The sequence below is a fragment of the Enhydra lutris genome, unplaced genomic scaffold (genome assembly GCF_002288905.1).
Source record: "Enhydra lutris kenyoni isolate GAN:26980312 unplaced genomic scaffold, ASM228890v2 scaffoldscaffold23, whole genome shotgun sequence".
Taxonomy (NCBI): Eukaryota; Metazoa; Chordata; class Mammalia; order Carnivora; family Mustelidae; genus Enhydra; species Enhydra lutris.
The window spans coordinates 17,209-36,891 of NW_019154107.1; the positions used below are offsets into that span (position 1 = coordinate 17,209).

Sequence of the window (19,683 nt, forward strand, 5' to 3'; positions counted from 1 at the left end):
TCCGGACCCAGCCCTGGAATTCACCTCTCTCCAAGGAGCCCTGGTTCCTTTATTGGAGAATGGTATTTAGAAACCATAATCTGGACACCAGATATTTTCACTATTTGTCTTGTGTCATTGACCTTAAGCCTTCCCAGTGGACAGAGCTAGGAAATATATGTATACTATTCCAAGCATACACATACATCTTTATTTCTATATCTGTCTTTATATATATTATAAACTATGTGTTCATGCTGATATTCAGTAGCTTTTCTTAAACCTAAGTTCTTATATGATAACTTCTTTCCTCATCCCCCCCTTTTTTAAAAAAAGATTTTTATTTATTTATTTGACAGACAGAGATCACAAGGAGGCAGAGAGGCAGACAGAGAGAGAGGAAGGGAAGCAGGCTTCCTGCTGAGCAGAGAGCCCGATGTGGGCTCGAATCCCAGGACCCCGGGATCAAGACCTGAGCCGAAGGCAGAGGCTTTAACCTACTGAGCCACCCAGGCGCCCCTCATCCCCTTTTTAATCAGCTCTTATCTGTTTCATTCTCATGTGAATATGGATTTTGGTTTTACTTTATCTCTGTTTTATAAGACTTTTGAAATGCTTTTAGAATGCAGATGAAAAAGAAAATAATTAAGACATAAATATATAAAGTACTGATTTTTCTAGTGCTTAGTTTGGGTCCTACTGATATCAAGCATTAACTTCTTATTTTTATAATATTAATAGGCAAGCAATGCATTTGAAGGTTTCCGTGATGAAAATCATCAAAACCGACTTACAGAACTCCAACACCATTGCAAGGTATCAAATTTCTATCTGTTAAATGTAATTTTTCAAAATTTTGAGTGAAGTTCTTTTTTTTACCTCATTTAACGTCATTGTGCTATTAGTAGAAAGTTTGTCATGTCAAATTCTGTATGATTATCACTCTATTGTGACGCATTTCAAGAAGATTTTCTAGTTAGCAGAGTATCTCTAGGTGAAAAATTTGAAATAAAAATATGGCTTTTGTAGCTTAAACAAAACCCAACAGCCCATAGCTGATTAAATGTAGTTAAACCTCTTTCATCTAAATTGTTCAGTATTTAATTTCTCCAATATTCTCTCTTAAGGAAATTAGCTTAGTTCAGTGAAATTTAGTCTGTGTCTAAATGCTTATCAAGATTTCTCTTGAAAGAAAATGGCAGCGTACCATTGTTTTTTAAAGAGTATATCTTACGTAGTTTTGAGAGGATTTTGTGAAAGTTAGCGTGCTGGTAGAGATTGATGGGGGTAATTATCAAGGATTTTGTGAGCTGCATCCTCTAGAGGTAATGGAAGTTTATTTTTTCAAAAGTAGTTGTTAACATGCAAAGTTTGTTGGATTAAGATGAGCTACCCTGCCTAAGTAAAGCGTGTTTAGTGAGTCTTTATCACTGTTACTGAGAACAGAAGTGGACTGCTTCAAAGGAACGTAGCAGGTCTTTGGGGAAGGAGGTACGGAGGGTGGGCGGTGAAAGGGGGGTTTCTGATTTCCAGCGGGGCCATTCCCGGCCTGCCTCATGTAAGCACCCACGGCCCCCCGGGCTGCCACTGCTCTGCCAGGGCCTTCTTTCTGAGCGACGGTGCAAGATGTGGTGAGCCAGAACGTGGAGGAGGATAAGTGCCCAGTGTCCCGTCACAGCCCCGAAACGGACCATCGGGGATCCTCCCCGTTTCTCCCAGTGTGCGAGCTCTCTCCTTTCTTCAACCCCTTCCCTTACCGGTCTAGACCAGTCGCTGCACACTTCCATCTTTTCTTCTTCTGTCCTTGCCCAGTGTCCTCTTTAGGAAGATTCCAGCCCTGTGCAGGCTGGGAAGCAGAGGGGGCGGCTGCCAGGATCCCTCCACTGTCCCGTGGCCCTTCGCCAGCACTCTGGTCAGCTCCCTCTCCGTCCCCCACAAGCTCCGGAGGGCCCGGCCCTGGCTTCTTATTTCAGGGAGGCCAAGGTGGGTTGGAGCGTGAGGCCCAAATCCCTCTGAGTCGCAATTCCTCTCCCCACAGCCAGCCACTAGGCTGGGATCTGTCCTTCGGGCATCTCCCTCTATAAGGCTAAGGCGGTGCTGTTTTCTGCCTCTGAGCCTCTTTCCCTGTGCCGGGACGCTTCCCTTCATCAGTGGCCACGTCCTGGCCCTTGGGCTTCCGTCTCCGTCACTCTCCGCATCCCCTCCCACAGCTTCACCTCCGCTTGGGGCCTCCCATCCCTCTTTCTGTCATGCCTTCTCTCTCCTTCCCTTAAAACACCCAGCTCTTTGAACGTCATTTATCTTCACTGTCTACACATCTGACTTCTGTGTTCTCTCTGGGTATTTTGAATCTACTGTTCCTTCTGCCCTCTCTGCCCTTCATGCATCTTTACCTGGTGAACACCGTCTTGTCTTTTAGTCCTCAACGGGGACATCTCCTCTGACAACACTGCCACGACTGCCAGCCTGGGTCAGGTCCTCCTGTTCTGTGCACACGTGGCCGCCCATTCTTACGTGTGTCGTAGCCATCAGAGTCCCAACAATAATATGACTATTGATGGATGGTTGAGCACTACTGGGCGGGTTGTCATGTAGTATTGTTAGGATGGGAGTACTAACATCACACCACAGCGCCTCGCTTTGTCCTTGAGAGAACTCTGAGATTCTCATCTGGATTCTGTACATGAGGAAATTAAGGCACAGAGAAGTTAAGTGACTCGCCCAAGGTCACACAGCTGATAAGCGGCAGAACGCTAGTCTTTGCGTCCAGGTGTGTTCCCCTAAAGCCTGCACGTTCACCTCAGTGCTGTCGGTCAGTGGGTCACTTCATCATGCACCAGAACCACCTGGAGGGCTCGTGAAAGCAGATCGCTACCCGTGCTCTCAGAGTTCCCGATTTAGCAAGTGTGGTGTGAGTGATGGGGCATTTCCGACAAGCCAGTAGGAGACATTGATGCTACTGGTCCAAGACCACACTTTGAAAACCACTGCTTTAGGCTGCCCATCACTTTACTGAAATCCTCTCTCCCCAACTCACCTGGCCGTTCCTTAGGGCAGGCTCTCGTTTTCCTGTTTTCCTTTCTGTCCACAGTCCCAGCGCCTAGCAAAGCAGTTCCAAGAGGTAGTAAGTAGGCCCTCAGTAAGTGTTTGAGTGAATGAATAAGGAAATGGTCCTGGCCTCCTGTTTAAGTGTATTTTTGGCCTGAATAAAATTTCTGTGTATTTGAAAAATTCTCAGGTTTTTTTAGTCACAAACCTGGTTGGCCAATAGGGAACATCTACTGGAAGGTTTTATAAGGTTAATTGTTGATTACCTTATCTTTGAAATACTTTGAAGCCAAAAGTCACGTCTGTTATATTTGGCTCACTGTTCTTTCCAGCACAGAATGCTCACTGCCTCTGAATTCTCGGCATGGTTATATGGAAAGAGGCTCTTTGGCCTTTTTAGCAGATTTGAAGCTTTCTTTCCTAAAATAGCCCCTTCCTTGATATAAAACGACTCCATCATAAATATGGTGGCTTATAAGAATGGTGGTACATTTGCTTTCCAGTATTAAAGCTTTTTAAAATGCCCGCATGGCCTGGAGTTGTTGAGTAGGAGGTTGGGCTCCTTATCTCCATCAGCTCTGCTCTATGTCACCAAAACCAGGCATCCTGTGGCATTAACAAGACATTTTTGAGGACTTGAGAGCTTTTTTTGTTTGTAGCAATTAAAATGTGGCTTAATGGTATTTTCTCATATGTTACTTTTCTTTTGAAATAGGAACTGCTAAAATACTTGTTTTATTGTAATAGGACTTGCATGAACTTATTGAAAGCACCAATAGGCAGGTAAACAACCTTTGTGGAATCATTTCAAAAATGCAACAGCCTTGGGAGAAACCACTGTTGCCAGACTGTGTAAGTATTATAAATACATTGATGCTACTTTGATAAACCTGTAGTTCTTAAAGAGACCAGTCTCTTAGAAGCAAGAGAGAACTATGACTCTGAGATTAGCAGGGCTGATGTATACTTACTTTAGCAACAGATGGGACACTCAACATCTTTTGGATGAATGCTGAAGTTCAGATTTGAGAAATCATGACACTGAAGATTTTTATGTTTATAACCGTAATGTAGAATATGCAGTCAAAATGTAGGTTTGGAGAGGAATAAAAATCATATAATAAAAATTCGGGCTTTGTCATTAACTGTGGAAAATGATGTTGCAAAGAAAGGAGCCGTTCATGCCTGTATCAACTTTTTTAGATGATTTGTAATGGGTTTGTGTTATTTTAGAGGTCATCTGGATTTACACAAAAAAGGTTTAATTGTCTACCTCATGGAGAAGTTCAAGTCCAGGAACCAAAGATGAGAGCATAACCCTTTGTGTTCTCTTACCCTGGACAGGAAGACGACAGCCCACCTGGACCAGTGGGAAGGAAGGAGAACCATGTCCTGCCCAACCCTGCAGAGATCTCTCTTCAGCCAGCCGTGCTGCCCGAGCCGGTCGTCAGGGAGAGTCCGCCCTTTCCCAAAATTGTCTCCACGTATTCATTGCAGCCCAGTGTCACACCAGGCAGCCCAGCTCCTGGACTTGCTGTCCTGTCCTATGTTTTCAGTGAAGGAGATGAAGAGGTCACCGGGGATCTCTCCTCTGCCCAGCATCCAGCTCTGCCTGCAGCACTCCTGTCCCCGGGAGAACCCCTCATGGCACTATCCCCCGAGGTGGCCACCTGCTCAACTGGACAGGGACCTATCCCCGTGGGCCCTGACCCGGCTTCGTTGGCTTTCTGCATCCCCTCCAATTTCGGTGAGTTTGACCTGGCCTATATTATAAGTAGCATCCTTTCATTTGCATTAAAAGGCATTCTTTTTAAAATTTATTTTTTAAAAATTTTATTTATTTATTTGGAAGAGAGAGACACAGCGAGAGACGGAACACAAGCTGGGGGAGAGGGAGAGGAAAAGCAGGCTCCCTGCTGACCTGGGAGCCCCACACACAGCTGGATCCCAGGACCCTGGGATCATGACCTGAGCTGAAGGTAGACGCTTAATGACTGAGCCACCCAGGCGTCCCTAAAGACATTCTTAATGGAAACTAGCAATAGCTGGTTTTTAAATTGAAGCGTGGTTGGCTATAGCTACTTTTTGTGTTAAAAGTTTTATGGGATAAGTGTAGATTCACATGTAGTTTTAAGAAATAATTGAGTGATGCCCCCTAGCCAATTTCCCCCAAAGGTGGCATCTTGTAAAAACTCCAGCGAAACATCCTGAGCTGGATACTGATGTGCTATAACGCGCAGATCTTACTCACCCTGGGCTGACTTGTTTCACTGTGTGTCTGTGCATTTGGTTCCCTGCAGTTTTATCACGTGACCTTTGCACGGCCACGGCCACAGTCAAGGTATAGAACGTTGCCATCACCAGGACGTTTACTTGAGTCGCGTCTCTGTTCTCCTCTCCCTGACTCTTGGCCCCCTGTATCTGTTCTCTCTCTCTAGAACTTTGTTGCTTCAAAATTGTTACCTATTCGATGCATATAGTATGTCACCTTTTGAAATTGGCTTTTTTTTTTCCACTCCAGGGAGATCCCTGAAGACTAAACCAAGTTGTTGCGTGTATCACTAGTTCCTTCCTTTTTATTGTTCGGTCCTGTTCCGTGTATAGGTATGCTGTAGTTTAACAGTTCATCTGTCAAAGCGGATTTCTGGTTCCTTCTTCCCTGCCCCCACCAAACCCAGTGTTTGATTATTAGCAGTAAGACTGCCACGGATGTTCACATACAGGTTTTTGAATAAATAGAAGTTTTCGTATCTCGGACACGAATACCCAGCAGTGCAATCCCTGGTTATATGTTATTTGCATGTTTAGTTTTTTATGAGTGATCCGGTTTCTCCGCATCCTTATTTCTTCTCTTTATGTTGTTCCTTCTTCAGACCTCTTTCCTCATATCCTTCCTGACAGAAGATTTTCCTTTAACCTTTCTGTAGGAGTAAGCCTGCCAGGGACAAAAATCTTTTTGTTTTCCTTTGTGTGCAATGTTTTTATTTCCCCTTCTTTCTGGAAGGATAGTTTCATCCAATGTAGAATTTGTGGATGCGAGTTCTGGTATTACAGCTCCTGAAAACCTTTTATTTGTAGAAATGCCAGGAGAAGCAGAAGCCAGCCTTGGAAACAGTATGGAGTCAGTATATTACCCAAGTTCCCGGGGAGATGGCAGTGGCCAAGACACTGTCTCATCTGTTTTCATCCTTCCTAATTTTGGTGAGTTTGAAATGATACATATTACAAGTCACGCCTCTAGCTTCCCCAACATCTTTAATGCCAAGTCAGTACCAGCTCTTTTTTTAATGAAGCTTTTTATTTTGAGGGAATTGTAGATTCGCATGTAGCTGTCAGAAATTATATCTGGGATCCCATTTATGTTTTACCCATTTTTCCCCAATGATCACCTCTTGGAAAACCATAGTAAAATAGCACAACTAGGTAGTGGCATTGATTCAGTCCACATTTGTGTGTGTGTGTGTGTGTGTGTGTGTGTGTGTGTGTGTGTGTGTGTTTTCAGTTCCGTGCAATTTTATTCCATGAATTTTATTTATCATCATAGTTGTGACCCAGAATGCTTTCATTGTCACTGCCTGTTGCCCTTTATGACCTCAACGACCTTCCTCTGGCCACCTTTTCTTCATATCCTAGCAAAGAGTGAACTGATCTCCCTTTCTAGAATTTTGTCACTTGAATATTGTTATTTAAATGGGATTAAAATACAATATAGCCTTTGGGCATGACTTTTTTTCCCCCTAAACATAATTTTTCTTTTTATGGTCAAATGTTCTCCCATGGTAAGGATGTTTGTTTCTTCACCCATGGAAGGATATCCAGGAGATTTCTAACTTTTGGCCATCAGAAGTTTAACTCTGTAAACAGTTATGTACTGGCTTTTGTGGACACTTAAATTTATATATATTTTTTAAAGATTTTTTAAAAATTTATTCGACAGAGAGAGAGCACAAGTAGGCAGAGAGACAGGCGCAGAGAGGAGGAAGCAGGCTCCCCACTGTGCAGAGAGCCTGATGTGGGGCTCGTTCCCAGGACCCTGAGATCACGACCTGAGCTGAAGGCAGAGGCCCAACCCACTGAGCCACCCAGGCACCCCAATTTTATATTTTTTTTGTGGTGAATGCCCACGAGGGCAATTCTGGGTCATATGATAATTTCATGTGTAGTTTTACAAGAAACTGCTAAACATTTTCTTAGAGGAGCTGTGTCATTTGACCTTCCACATATAATATATAAATGACACAATTTCTCTTTATGCCTTTATCTTCTCTTTCCATTGTTCTTTCTCCTTGATACTTAAAGATCCATTCTTTCATCATACCTTTTCTGTTTAAATATTTTCCTTTGGCCTTTATTTAAGGGTAAGTCTGCAAGGGACAAGTTCTTTCAGGTTTTCTTCATGTGACAATGTCTTTATTTCCTATACAGTAATGAAGGATAGTTTTGCTACATAGAGAATTAACGGTTGGGAGATCTTTTCTTAAGCACTTGAAAAATGTTCTTTCTGTACAAATGCCAGTAATAACAGAGACCAGCTTGGAAAACAACCCTGAGATGACAAATTACCAAACTCTATCAGGAAATAACAGTGACCATTGTTCATCTGTCTGCCTCCCACCCAACTTTGGTGAGTTTCAAATAATGCGTATTATAAGTAGCGCTGTGTTTAATCTAGATGTATCAGCATCCTTAATGGAAGCTAGTGGTAGTTCTTATTTTAAAAAATTAAGCTATTTTATTTTATTTTATTATTTTTTAAAGATTTTATTTATTTATTTGACAGATAGAGATCACAAGTAGGCAGAGAGGCAGGCAGAGAGAGAGAGAGAGGGAAGCAGGCTCCCTGCTGAGCAGAGAGCCCGATGCGGGACTCAATCCCAGGACCCTGAGATCATGACCTGAGCCGAAGGCAGCGGCTTAACCCACTGAGCCACCCAGGCGCCCAAATTAAGCTATTTTAAAACAATTTTAGGTTCACATATATTTATAAGAAATAAGATCCAGACATCCATTTTATGCTTTGCCCATTTTTCCCACTGATAACATCTTGCAAAACTGTAGTAAAATATCCCAATAAGGGTATTGACGTGGATGCAATATACAGATATTACTGAGATGTGCCCAGCTGTACTTGTGGTGATTTGTGTGCATTTGTATTTATTTCAATCTCATTTTATCATGTGAGTAGCTTTGATGTCCACCACCCCAGTCAGGATACAGAACATTTCCATTGCCATTGAAATGCCTCATCTTGCTCCTTTTTAAAATGATTTTATTTATTTATTTATTATTTGAGAGAGAGAGAGAGTGTGTGTGTGTGTGTGTGTGTGTGAGCGCACGAGCCAGGGGCAGGGGTAGAGGGAGAGAAAGAATCTCAAGCAGCCTCCTCACCAAGTGTGGAGAAGTCTGACACAGTCTGACTCGATCCCACAACCCTGAGACCATGACCCTGAGACCATGACCGGAGCTGGAACCAAGAGCCAGAGGCTTAATTAACTGAGCCTCCCAGGCGTCCCTCGTCTTGCACTTTTATTTTATTTTATTTTTTTAAAAAGATTATTTATTTATTTATTTGACAGACAGAGATCACAAGTAGGCAGAGAGGCAGGCAGAGAGAGAGGAAGGGAAGCAGGCTCCCTGCCGAGCAGAGAGCCGGGAGTGGGGCTCAATCCCAGGACCCTGGGATCATAACCTGAGCCGAAGGCAGAGACTTTAACCCACTGAGCCACCCAGGCGCCCCCTCGTCTTGCACTTTTAGAACCATACCCCCCTCTATCGGGCTGCCCTTTCCTTCCCCATCGTCCATTCCCCAAGCCCCTGGCAAACACCGCTCTGTATAATTTTGTCACTCAAGAGTGTTCTATAAAGGGAATCTTATGGTATGTAACCTTTGAAGATTGTTCCGTGTTTTTCAGTCAGCATAATTCCCTGAAGATTTATCCAGATTGTTGGATGGAGCAGCGCCTTCTCCCTTTTCTGTAGCAGCAGTGTGCAAGAGTCGTTTGCAGCCGTTCAGCCACCTCAGGACATGAGTTGTTGTTGCTTTGTCCCCCCTGGTTTTTGGTATTGGGAGTAAAGCTGCCGTGAACATCCACGTCCCGGTTTTTGTGTAAATAATGTTTTTGTTTCTGTCACGAATGCCAAGAATGCAGTTGTTGGATCTTCTGGTAATAGCTTGTTTCGTTCTATAAAGCAGCCGTCAAACAGCTTTCCAGAGACACTACCAGTTTTCATTCCCACCAGCAATGGATGAGTGATTGTGTCTCTCTGCAGCCACATTTCTGTTCTTTCTTTCATTGTGCTTTCTTTCTTCCTGATGTTCCACATTCCCTTCTTTCATCATGTCCTTTCTGTTGGAAGAGTTTCCTTTCCTCTTTGTATACAGGTAAGTTTGCTGGGGACAGATTTTAGATTTCCTTTGTTGCAGAATTCTCTTTTGTCCCGAAGGGTAGTTTTGCCTCATGGAGAATTCACAGTTGACAGTTCTTGTCTTTCAGCGGTTGAAAAATTCATACTCATAGAAGTGCCGGAAAAATCAGAAACCAGCCAGGAAAACAGCTCTAAGACAATCTATTACCCAGCTTTACTGGGAAGTATCAATGGCCCAGGGACTGACTCTTCATCTGCCTCACTCCCGCCCAATTTTGGTGAGTTCAAAATGATACATATCACGTGTAGCGCTGTTTCATCTAGGTTCATCGACATCCTTAATACAAGCCAGTTACAGCTTTTGTTGAAACTTTTAATTTTGATGTAATTCAAGATTTGGTGCCGTTGTAAGGAAGAACACAGAGAGATCCCGCTTATGCTTTCTGTATTTTCCCCAGTGATACCACCCGGCAGAGCCGTAGTTGAGTGTTACAACCCAGCCATTGACATTGATACGGTTCACAGGTGTGATCGAGATGCCTCCAGTTTTACTTGCACCCGTGTGTGTGTGTGTGTGTGTGTGTGTGTGTGTGCATGTGTGTATTTATTACTATGTAATTTGATCGTATGAGTGGGTTCGCACATCTACCACAGTCAAGGTAGAGATCACATCCATCACTCAAGGATCCCTCGTTAGTGCATCTTTTTACAACCCTACCCACATCCCCTGCCCCCAAGACCTATCTTCAACACCAGGCTATCTCCGATCTTTTCTCCGTTGCTGTAATTTTGTCTCTTCAGATTGTTATAGCAGTGGAGTCTTCCACGATGTGACCTTTTCGGATTAGCTTTTTTCCCCCCACTCAGATGAATTGCCTGGACACTCATCTAGTTTGTTGTCTGTATCAATAGTTTATTCCTTTTATTGCTGAAAATAGTGCTATGGATATATTACCTTTTGTCTGATTGTTCACTTACTGAAGGACATCTGAATTTTTTTCAGTGTTTGGCCATTAGGGAGCAAAGCAGTTATAAATATCCGTGTACACATTTTTGGGTAAATATAAGTTTTTATTTCTCATCAATTGATGGAGAGTTTCCCGTGGTATAGATACGCAACAGTTTTTTTTTTTTAAACATTCACACATTGAAGGACATCTGCTTTTTTTTTTCTTTCCAAGTTTGTGGATCCAAGAAGTAAAGTTGAGCTGCTGTGAACATTCATGTACTGATTTTTATGTAAATACAAGTTTTCATTTCTCTGTCATGAATGCCAAGCGTGAAGTTGCTGAGTCTTAACGATAATAGCATGTTTGGTTTTATAAAGACTGCCAAACAGTTTCCAGAGAGGCTGGACTAGTCTACATTTCCAGTAGCAATGTATGGGGGATCCACTTTCTCCCCATCTATATTTCTGATCTTTCTAGTACTATTTCTTCCTTACTGATGCCACAGGCTTCCTTCTTTCATACTGTCCTTTCTGTTGGAAGATCTTCCATTAGCTATCTTCTAATAGTAAATCTGCTAGGAACAGTTTTTTAAAAGATTTTTCTTTGTGCAAGAGTGTCTTTATTTCCTCTTTCTTTCCTGAAAGATAATCTCACTCAGTACAGAATTCACAGTTAAGAGTTCTTGTCTTTCAACAGTTGAAAAAGTTGTACTTGTAGAAACGCCAGAAAATGCGGAAACCAGCCTGGAAAACAGCTGTCAGACAGTGTATTACCAAACTTCGTCGGGAAATGACAGTGACCCAGCTCCTGCCTCTTCATCTTTCTCCATCCCGCCCGATTTCGGTTAGTTTGAAATGATACGTATTTCAAGTAGCACTGTTTAATCTAGAAGTATCAACATTCTTCGTGCCAGCTAGCGATAGCTTTTTGAAAATATTAGACTTGTGATGTCGTAGTAATTTAAGACACCCATGTAGTTGTAAGAAATAATGCAGAGAGATCTCATTGATGCTTTACCCATTTCTGCCAGTGATAACATGTTGCAGAATTATGATAGACCATCACAGCCAGCGTACTGACGTTGATACCACCCATGGGTCTTATTGAAAGGCCCCCAATTCCACTGTATTGATTTTTGTGTATGTGTTAATTCTGTTTGATTTTATCATATGAGTAGGTTTGGTGTCCACAACCACGGTCAAGATAGAGAACATTGCCATCACCATGAGGATGCGTCACCTTGCCTTTCTGAAACCGCACCCATCTGAGCATAATTCCCTGGAGAGTCATCTGACTTGTTGCGTGTATCAACGTTTCCTTCTTTTTTGTTGCTTTGTACTATTCCATGGTGCAGGGGTTCACGGTTTGTGTATTGGTTGAAGAACGTCTGGACTTCGTTCCAGCTTTCAGTATTACAAGTAAAATTGCTGTGACCGCTTATGGACAGGTTTTTGTGTAAACATAAATCTTGATTTCTCTTAGATAAATGCCTGAGAGTGCAAATGCTTGCTTGTGTAGTAATTGCATGTTTAGTATAATAAGAACCTGCCCCCGCAGTTTTCCAGAGACATGGCACCATTTTATTTTCCTGCCAGCAATGTAGGAGCGGTCCAGTTTCTCTGCATCCAGATTTCTGCTGCGTTTGTCATTCTTTCTTCCTTTTTAATGCTCCACAATTTGTTTTTTCATCATTCTTTTCTGACAGATTTTCATTTAACTGTTCTCAAATGTAAGTCAGCTAGTGACAAAGACTTTTGGCTTTCCTTTGTGTGAGAATGTCATAATTTTCCCTTCATTCTTTTTTTTTTTCTTTTAGCAGTTTGGATAGTCATTTCTTGTTTTCAGCATCATGGAGGTAAAATTGACACATAAAGTTGTAATACATTTAGAGCGTGTAGAGGGTGATGATTTGATGTACCTGTACCTAGTGCAATGATTCCTGCCATTGAGTTCATTAACATATTTGCCATCTTGCATATTTACCTTTCATATTTTGGCGGGGAGAATGCTCAGTTCTATTCTAAGCAAATTTCAGTGATGCGATACACTATTACGAGCTATGGTCACCAGGCTGTACACTAGATCTTCTTTCCCTACCTACCATATAACTGAAAGTTGGTACCTTTTTACCAGCCTCTCCCCACTTCCCTCACCCCCCTGGCCCCTGGCAACTGCTGTTCATTTATTCTACCTTCTGTTCTTATGAGTTTGACTTTTTTTTTTTCTTTTTAGTTTCCACATGTAAGTGATACCATGCAGTATTTGTCTTTTTTTACTTGTCTGGCTTATTTCACTTAGCATAATGCCCTCCAAGTCCATTCGTTAATGTTCTCACAAGTCTGCTCCTTTATTGAAGGACAGTTTTGCCCGATCGAGATTTCACGGCTGAGATTTCGTGTCTTTCAGTATTTGAAAATATTTTAATTGTAGGAATGTTTGTAAACGCTCAAACCAGCCCAGAAGAGAACCCTGAGACCATAAGTTATCCAGTTTTATTGGAAGACCGCAGTAGTCAGGACATTTCCTCGTTACATTGCCTTCCTCCCGGTTTCGGTGAGTTTGAAATGATACATTTGACACGTAGCATTTTTAATCTAGATTCATCAACATTAGTGTAAGATAGTGGTAGATTTTTCTTTTTTTAAATTTTTAGAAAAAGATTTTATTTATGTATTTGAGAGAGAGTGAGAGAGAGCGAGAATGAGCACAAGTGGGGGGGGGAGCCGGGAGACAGGGACAAGCAGACTTCTCATGGAGCAGGGACCCCAATGTGAGACTTGATCCCACGACCCTGGGATCATGACCTGAGCTGAAGGCAGACACTTAACCGACTGAGCCACGCAGGCACCCTGATAGTGGTAACTTTTTCTGATCAAAGTTTTTATTTTCAGAAAAATTTAGCTGCACGTGCAGTTGTAAAAAAGAATACAGAGAAAACCTGTGTTCTCATTCTCCGATTTCTCCCAATGGTAACATCTTGCAAAAACAGTAGAAAATTATCACAACATATTGCTCTCTTGTAACCACACCTACTCCCTCCAGAGGACTTTTCTCCCCAGTTCCATGTGTTGCCCTGTCTCTTAACTACTGGCAATCTAGAATCTGCTGTTCAGATCTATAATCTGTCCATTCAGCATTGTTCTATAAATGGAATTGCATGGTGTTTGATACTGGTTTCTTTCCTTCAGTGTAATTTCCTGGGAGCTCATTCGTGTTGCTGCAGGGATCAGTCATTTCTTCCTTTTTCTTGCTGAGTACTATTCCAATGTAGGGATACACCAAGATTTTTTTAAATCTCTTCATCTGTTCAAAACCTTCAGATTTCCTGTTTTTTTTTTTTTTTTTTAAAGATTTATTTATTTATTTGACAGAAATCACAAGGAGGCAGAGAGGCAGGCAGAGAGAGAGGAGGAAGCAGGCGCCCTGCTGAGCAGAGAGCCCGATGCGGGGCTTGATCCCAGAACCCTGGGATCATGACCGGAGCTGAAGGCAGAGGCTTTAACCCACTGAGCCACCCAGGCGCCCCCAGGTTTCCTGTTTTTAAATGTTAGGGTTAGAGCTGCTATGATACTTGTTTATCATTTTTAGTTTTGCTTTCCATTCATTGCACTCTTTCACACAAGTTTTTATTTCTCTGGGATGAATGCCCAAGAGCACAATTTCTGGGTCCTTTTGTAATTGCATCCTTAGTTTTATAAGAAACTGACAAACTGCTTTCCAGTGTAGCTTGTACCATTTTCCTGCCAACAATGCATGAGTGATCCAGTTTCTCTGCATCCATATTTCTGCTCTTTCCATTGTTCTTTCTCCCCAGTGCTCCAGGATTCTTTTATATGCGTTCTTGTAAGACGATTTTCCTTTAACCTTTTTTTAAAGCATAAATCAGTTAGTGACATATTTTTGGTTTTCTTTGTCCATAAATATCTTTATTTTTGCTTCAGTACAGAAGAATAGTTTCATTGGATATAGAACATAAGGTTGGTAGTCTTTTCTTCTAGCATTTAAAAAATGTTGTCCTTATAGAAGTTTTGGTCAAAGCAGAAACCAGCCTGGAGAATAGCACCCAGATGACAGATTATCAAGCTTTGGTGGAAAATGACAATGGTCAAGAAACTTCAGCATATTACTTCATTCCTTCCAATGTGGGTGAGTTAAAATGAAACATATTACAAGTAGCCCTATGTGATCTAGAATCATTAGTACCCTTCATGTGATCTAATGGTAGCTTTTCCTAATTAAAAATTAATTAAAATTAATTAGGTAAAAATTAGAAGTTCTGTATTGAGAAAATTTTAGCTGCACATCTGTATACCCTTCACCCTGTTTCCCCCAATGATACAATCTGGTGGAACTATAGTATCACAAGCAGTGTATAGACATGGATACAATCCACGGATTTTATTGAGATGTTCTCAGTCTTATTTGTATCTGTGCATAGGTTTATGTGTGTGTGTATTCAGTTTTATGTTTGTAATTTCATGATGTGAGTTGGGTTTCATACCCTCCATCACCCTTTAAACCCACACCTGTTTCCCTCTTCCTACTCTCTTATGCCTACTCTGCCCTGTCCTTGCCCTTGGTAGCCACTCATCTGCTCTTCTTCTTTAGAATTTTGTCTTTTCAAGAGCTTTCTGTAGATAGACTCACATGGCATATAATCTCTCAGAATGGTCTTTCCTCACTCAGCATGATTCCCTCCAGCTTCATCTAAGTTGCCATGTATGTCTCTAGTTCTTCCTTTTTAATCGCTGACTACTATTCCATGGTATGGATCTACCATGGTTTGTTTATCTGCCCCTGGTTGAAGGATGTCTGGGTTGTTTCCAGTTTTGGGCTATTAGGAGTAAAGCTGCCATGTGCACTCGTGTACAGGCTTCTGTGTGAATATCAGTTTTCATTTTTCTGAGAAAACGCCCAAGAGCACAGTTGCTGGGTCCTACGGTAAAGGTAAGTTGAGTTTTGTAAGATACTGCCTAACTTCTTTCCAGTGTAGCTGTACCATTTCTACTCCCACCAGGGATTTATGAGTGATCTCGTTTTTTCTGCGTGCACGATTCTGCTTTCTGTTCTTCTTTCTTCCTTCTTTATGCTCCAAGACTCCTTCCTTCATTATATCCTTTTGCTCATATTTCCCTTTAGCCATGTTTTAATGATAAGTCAGCCAGCAACATTTTTTTTTGTAGTTTTCCTTTGTCTGACAATGTCTTTATTTCTGCTTCATTCTTAAAAGATAGTTTCGTGTGATAGAAAAATCACTGTTGAGATTTCTTGTCTTGCAGCACTTGAAAATGTTTCACTAATCAAAATGTTGTTCAAACAGAATCTGGCAAAGAAATGAATTCTGAGACAACGAGTTCCCCAATTTTAATGGAAAATGACAACAAACAAGATACTGGCTCAGAATCTTTCTTTCTTGCTCCTGGTTTTGGTGAGTTTGAAATGTTGTGACAAAATTACATATTGTGAGTAGCACTCTCTAATTTACGTTCATCAACATTCTTAATATGAATTCTTAGTGATAGCTTTTTCAAAATTAAAATTTTCATTTGAAGATATTTCAGAATCACATGTAATACATGAAATTAATACAGAGAGATCTTATGTACCCTTAACCACATTTCTCCCAAGGCTAATATTTTGTAAAAATAGAGTAAAATATCAAAAGTACGATTTTGACATCAATACAATCTACACATCTATTCATATGTCCCCAGACTTACTTGTTTTCATTTGTTTGTTTGCATGTGTGTTTTGTGCTCTGTACTTTTGTAAGATGCTTGCGTTCAGGTATTTGCCACTATAGTCATGATACAGAAGTGTCTCATTACTTCCAAGAACCCTCTCGTTGCCTGTTTATAACCATGTGGTGTGTCGTTCCTTCCCTGGCTTCATCTCTAACCCATTCAAGGGCTAATGTGTTCTCTCCTTCTTTATAATTTTATAGTATTTTATGGAAGAGTATATGAGAAATTGGTGTTACTTTTTTAAATGTTTGGTGAAAAATCTCTGGTAAAATCATTTGGGCCTATAGATTCCTTTTCTTAAGGCTTTTAATTGCAAATTTAATGTCTTTGGTGGTTATAGGACTACTTAGATATCTATGTCATCTTGGTTGAGTTTTGGTTTGTGTAATTTTGGAGGAATTGGTTCAACACTTCTAAGTTATCAAATTTATGAACGTAAAGCAGTTTGTCGTATTCCCTATTATCATTTTGATGGCTGCTGGATTACTTCTTTCATCCCTGGTATCGATGATTTGTGTCATCTCTTTCTTTTTGTAATTCTTTTTAGAGTTTTATTAGCTTTATTAATCTTTTGGAGGCATCAGTTTTTTGTTTCATTGATTTCATATTTTTCGGTTTCATTGATTTTTATTCTTTATTATTTCATTCTCTTTGCTTATTTGGAGTTTATTTTACTCTTCTTAGTTGTTGGTGTAGGAACTTAGATTATAGATTTAGAACTGTTCTCTTTTCTAATATAAGCATTTATATTATGCTATAAATTTCAGATTACAGATATATGCTGTAGATTTCATTTTCAGTACTGCCTTAGTTATATTTTGATGTGTTGTATTTTCATTAAGCCCTATGTATTTTATTATTTCTTTGAAAACTTTCTATTGTCTATTCCTGATTCCTAATTTGATTCTATTATGGTCAGAAAATATACTCTATATGATATCCTTTCTTTTAAACTTGTTGAGATTTTTTTCCTCTGGTTTAGGATGTGCCTTGTTTTGGTGAAAGATCTGCAGGCATTTCAACTTTGCACATATTTCCTGGCACAGAGGAACATTTGTTCCACAGGCATTCGAAAAAAAAAATCTATTCTGGTTTTGTTGGGTGGAATGTTCTATAATGAGAATCCTGTTGGTTGCGTGTGTTGTTCAGATCTTCTGTATCCTTGCTGATTTTTGGTCTGCTTGTTGCACCGGTTGCTAAGAGAGGGGGGATGTGAGGTCCTCAACTTTAATTATGGATTTCATTATTTCTTCTTTCAGCTCTTTCAGTTTTTGTTTCATGTATTTTGAGAATTTATCATTTGGTATGTTGAGAATCATTGTCTTCCTCGGGGTTGATCTTTTTCATCTTTGTTTGTAGTAAATTTCTTTGCTCTGAAGTCTACTTTATCTGATGTCAACACAGCTACTCTGCTGTGTTTTGGACTCATGTTTGCATGGTATATGCTTCTCCATCCTTTTACTTTCAATCAATCTATGTAATTGAATTTGTAGAGTTTCTTGTAAACACCACAGAATTGATCTTTTTTATCCACGTTATCACTTGTTTTCATTTAATTGATATGGTTAGGTTAATTACATATCAGATAATTATTGCTATCATAGACTTAAGTCTATCATTTTGTTACATTTCTTTTGTTTCCTATTTTCTCATTTTTAAAAGTTTCTTCAATTAATTTTTTTAAAAAGATTTTATTTATTTATTTGACAGAGAGATCACAAGTAGGCAGAGAGGCAGGCAGAGAGGCGGGGTGGGGGGAGCAGGCTCCCTGCTGAGCAGAGAGCCCGATGAGGGGCTCCATCCCAGGACTCTGGGATCATGACCTGAGCTGAAGGCAGAGTCTTTAACCCACTGAGCCACCCAGGCGCCCCTTCAATTAATTTTTTTAAGTAATCTCGACACCCAGTGTGGGCCTTGAACTCACGACCCCGAGATTGAGAGCTGCATGCTCTACTGACTGGGTCAGCCAGGCGCCCCTCTCATTCTTCTTTTGTTTATCTTTTTTTGCCTTCCTGTGGGTTACCTGAATATTTTTCTAGTGTTCCATCTTTATGTTTTTTAATATATTGCTTTGTACAGTTTTCCCAGTGGTCGCTCTGAATGTTATTTTATATATATGTGACTTATCACAGTCTACTGGTCTCAGCATTTTACCACTTTGAATGAAGTATTGAAACTTTTAATTCCATTTAGTTTCCTTTGCCCTCCTTACTTTTAACTTATTGTCTTGGATGTCAGATGGCGTTTTCATTTTTGTGTCGGTCATGAAGCATGATTTATAGAACTCATGATTGCATTATATTCATCCATATTTCTGTCTCTTCTGTTCTTTATTTATTGTTATTATTGAATGGTATTCTGTGGTATTAGATTTACCATGGCTTGTTGAACCATTCACCTGTTGAAGGACAACTGGGTTGTCACGGTTTTGGCTATTACGAATAAAGGTAAGAACACTCGTGTGCAGGCTTTGGTGTCATATCATGAGCTTTTATTTCTCTGGGATAAATGCCCAAGAGTGAAATTTCTGTGTTATGTGATCATTGAAGATTTAGTTTTATAAGAAACTGCCAAACTGTTTTCCAGTGTAGCTGTTCCATTTTTTTTAAAAGATTTTATTTATTTATTTGACAGAGATCACAAGCAGGCAGAGAGGCAGGCAGAGAGAGAAGGGGAAGTAGGCTCCTTGCTGAGCAGAGAGCCCGATGTGGGGCTCGATCCCAGAACCCTGAGATCATGACCTGAGCCAAAGATAGAGGCTTAACCCACTGAGCCACCCAGGCGCCCCTAGCTGTTCCATTTTATACGGAATGAATGATCAAGTTTCCCTTCATACATACTTCTGCTATTTCTGTTGTTCCCTTTTCCTTCCTGATGCACCAAGATTCTTTCTGTCATCACAACTTTTCTGTTGATCTTCCTGTAGCCGCTCCTTAAGAGTAGGTCTGCTAGTGACAAACACTTGTGGTTTTCTTTGTCTGAGAATGTGTTTATTTCCCCTTCACACCTGAACGATAGTTTGCTGGATGGTGAATTTACAATTGAGACTCCTTTTCTTCCAGCGCTTTTACCTGTAGAAATACTGTTAAAAGCAGAAAACAGAGTGGGAAACGTCCCTGAGATAATGAATTACCCAGTTGTATTGGAAAAGAACAATAGCCAGGATTCTATCTCGCCATCTCTCTGCGGAGCTTCTGGTTTTGGTAAGTGTGAAATGACACATTACAAGCAGCGCCATTTAACCTATATTCTTCAAACATCCTTGATACAGGCTAACGGAAGCTTTTTGTTTTCTATTTTAAAGGTTGGTTTTAGGTTATATTAATCAGAATGGCTAACACTTATTGAGTATTATGTACAAGACACTGTGCTAATCAACTGACATATCTCTTCTCTATTAATATTCAAATGACTTCCTAAGTAGGTGTTTTTATTACTTCCATTCTCAAAGTCACAGAGCTAGTGAGTGGCAGTTCTGGAACTCTCGGTCCTCTCTGACTTAAAGCTCATGTTTCTTCACAGCCTCCTGTATTACCTGCCAAGCCACAGTGGCAAAGAGGAGGGGACCCTAAGTTCTGTAGTTTCTAAGGGCAAGC

General features: G+C 40.7%; 1 protein-coding gene across 1 annotated transcript in view; it reads left to right on the plus strand.

Annotated features, from left to right (window-relative positions):
* Positions 1-19,683, plus strand: part of LOC111150350 (BEN domain containing 2) — a gene marked incomplete at its 5' end in the record, with an annotated part of 57,180 nt that overhangs the window by 14,247 nt on the left and 23,250 nt on the right. Inside the window, 10 exons of the mRNA XM_022507799.1 lie at positions 721-795; positions 3,775-3,879; positions 4,372-4,774; positions 6,082-6,228; positions 7,544-7,651; positions 9,522-9,671; positions 11,040-11,186; positions 14,367-14,489; positions 15,664-15,771; positions 19,150-19,290. Of these exons, the coding sequence (XP_022363507.1) occupies positions 721-795; positions 3,775-3,879; positions 4,372-4,774; positions 6,082-6,228; positions 7,544-7,651; positions 9,522-9,671; positions 11,040-11,186; positions 14,367-14,489; positions 15,664-15,771; positions 19,150-19,290 (1,507 nt within the window). The remainder of the gene's footprint in view (positions 1-720; positions 796-3,774; positions 3,880-4,371; positions 4,775-6,081; positions 6,229-7,543; positions 7,652-9,521; positions 9,672-11,039; positions 11,187-14,366; positions 14,490-15,663; positions 15,772-19,149; positions 19,291-19,683) is intronic.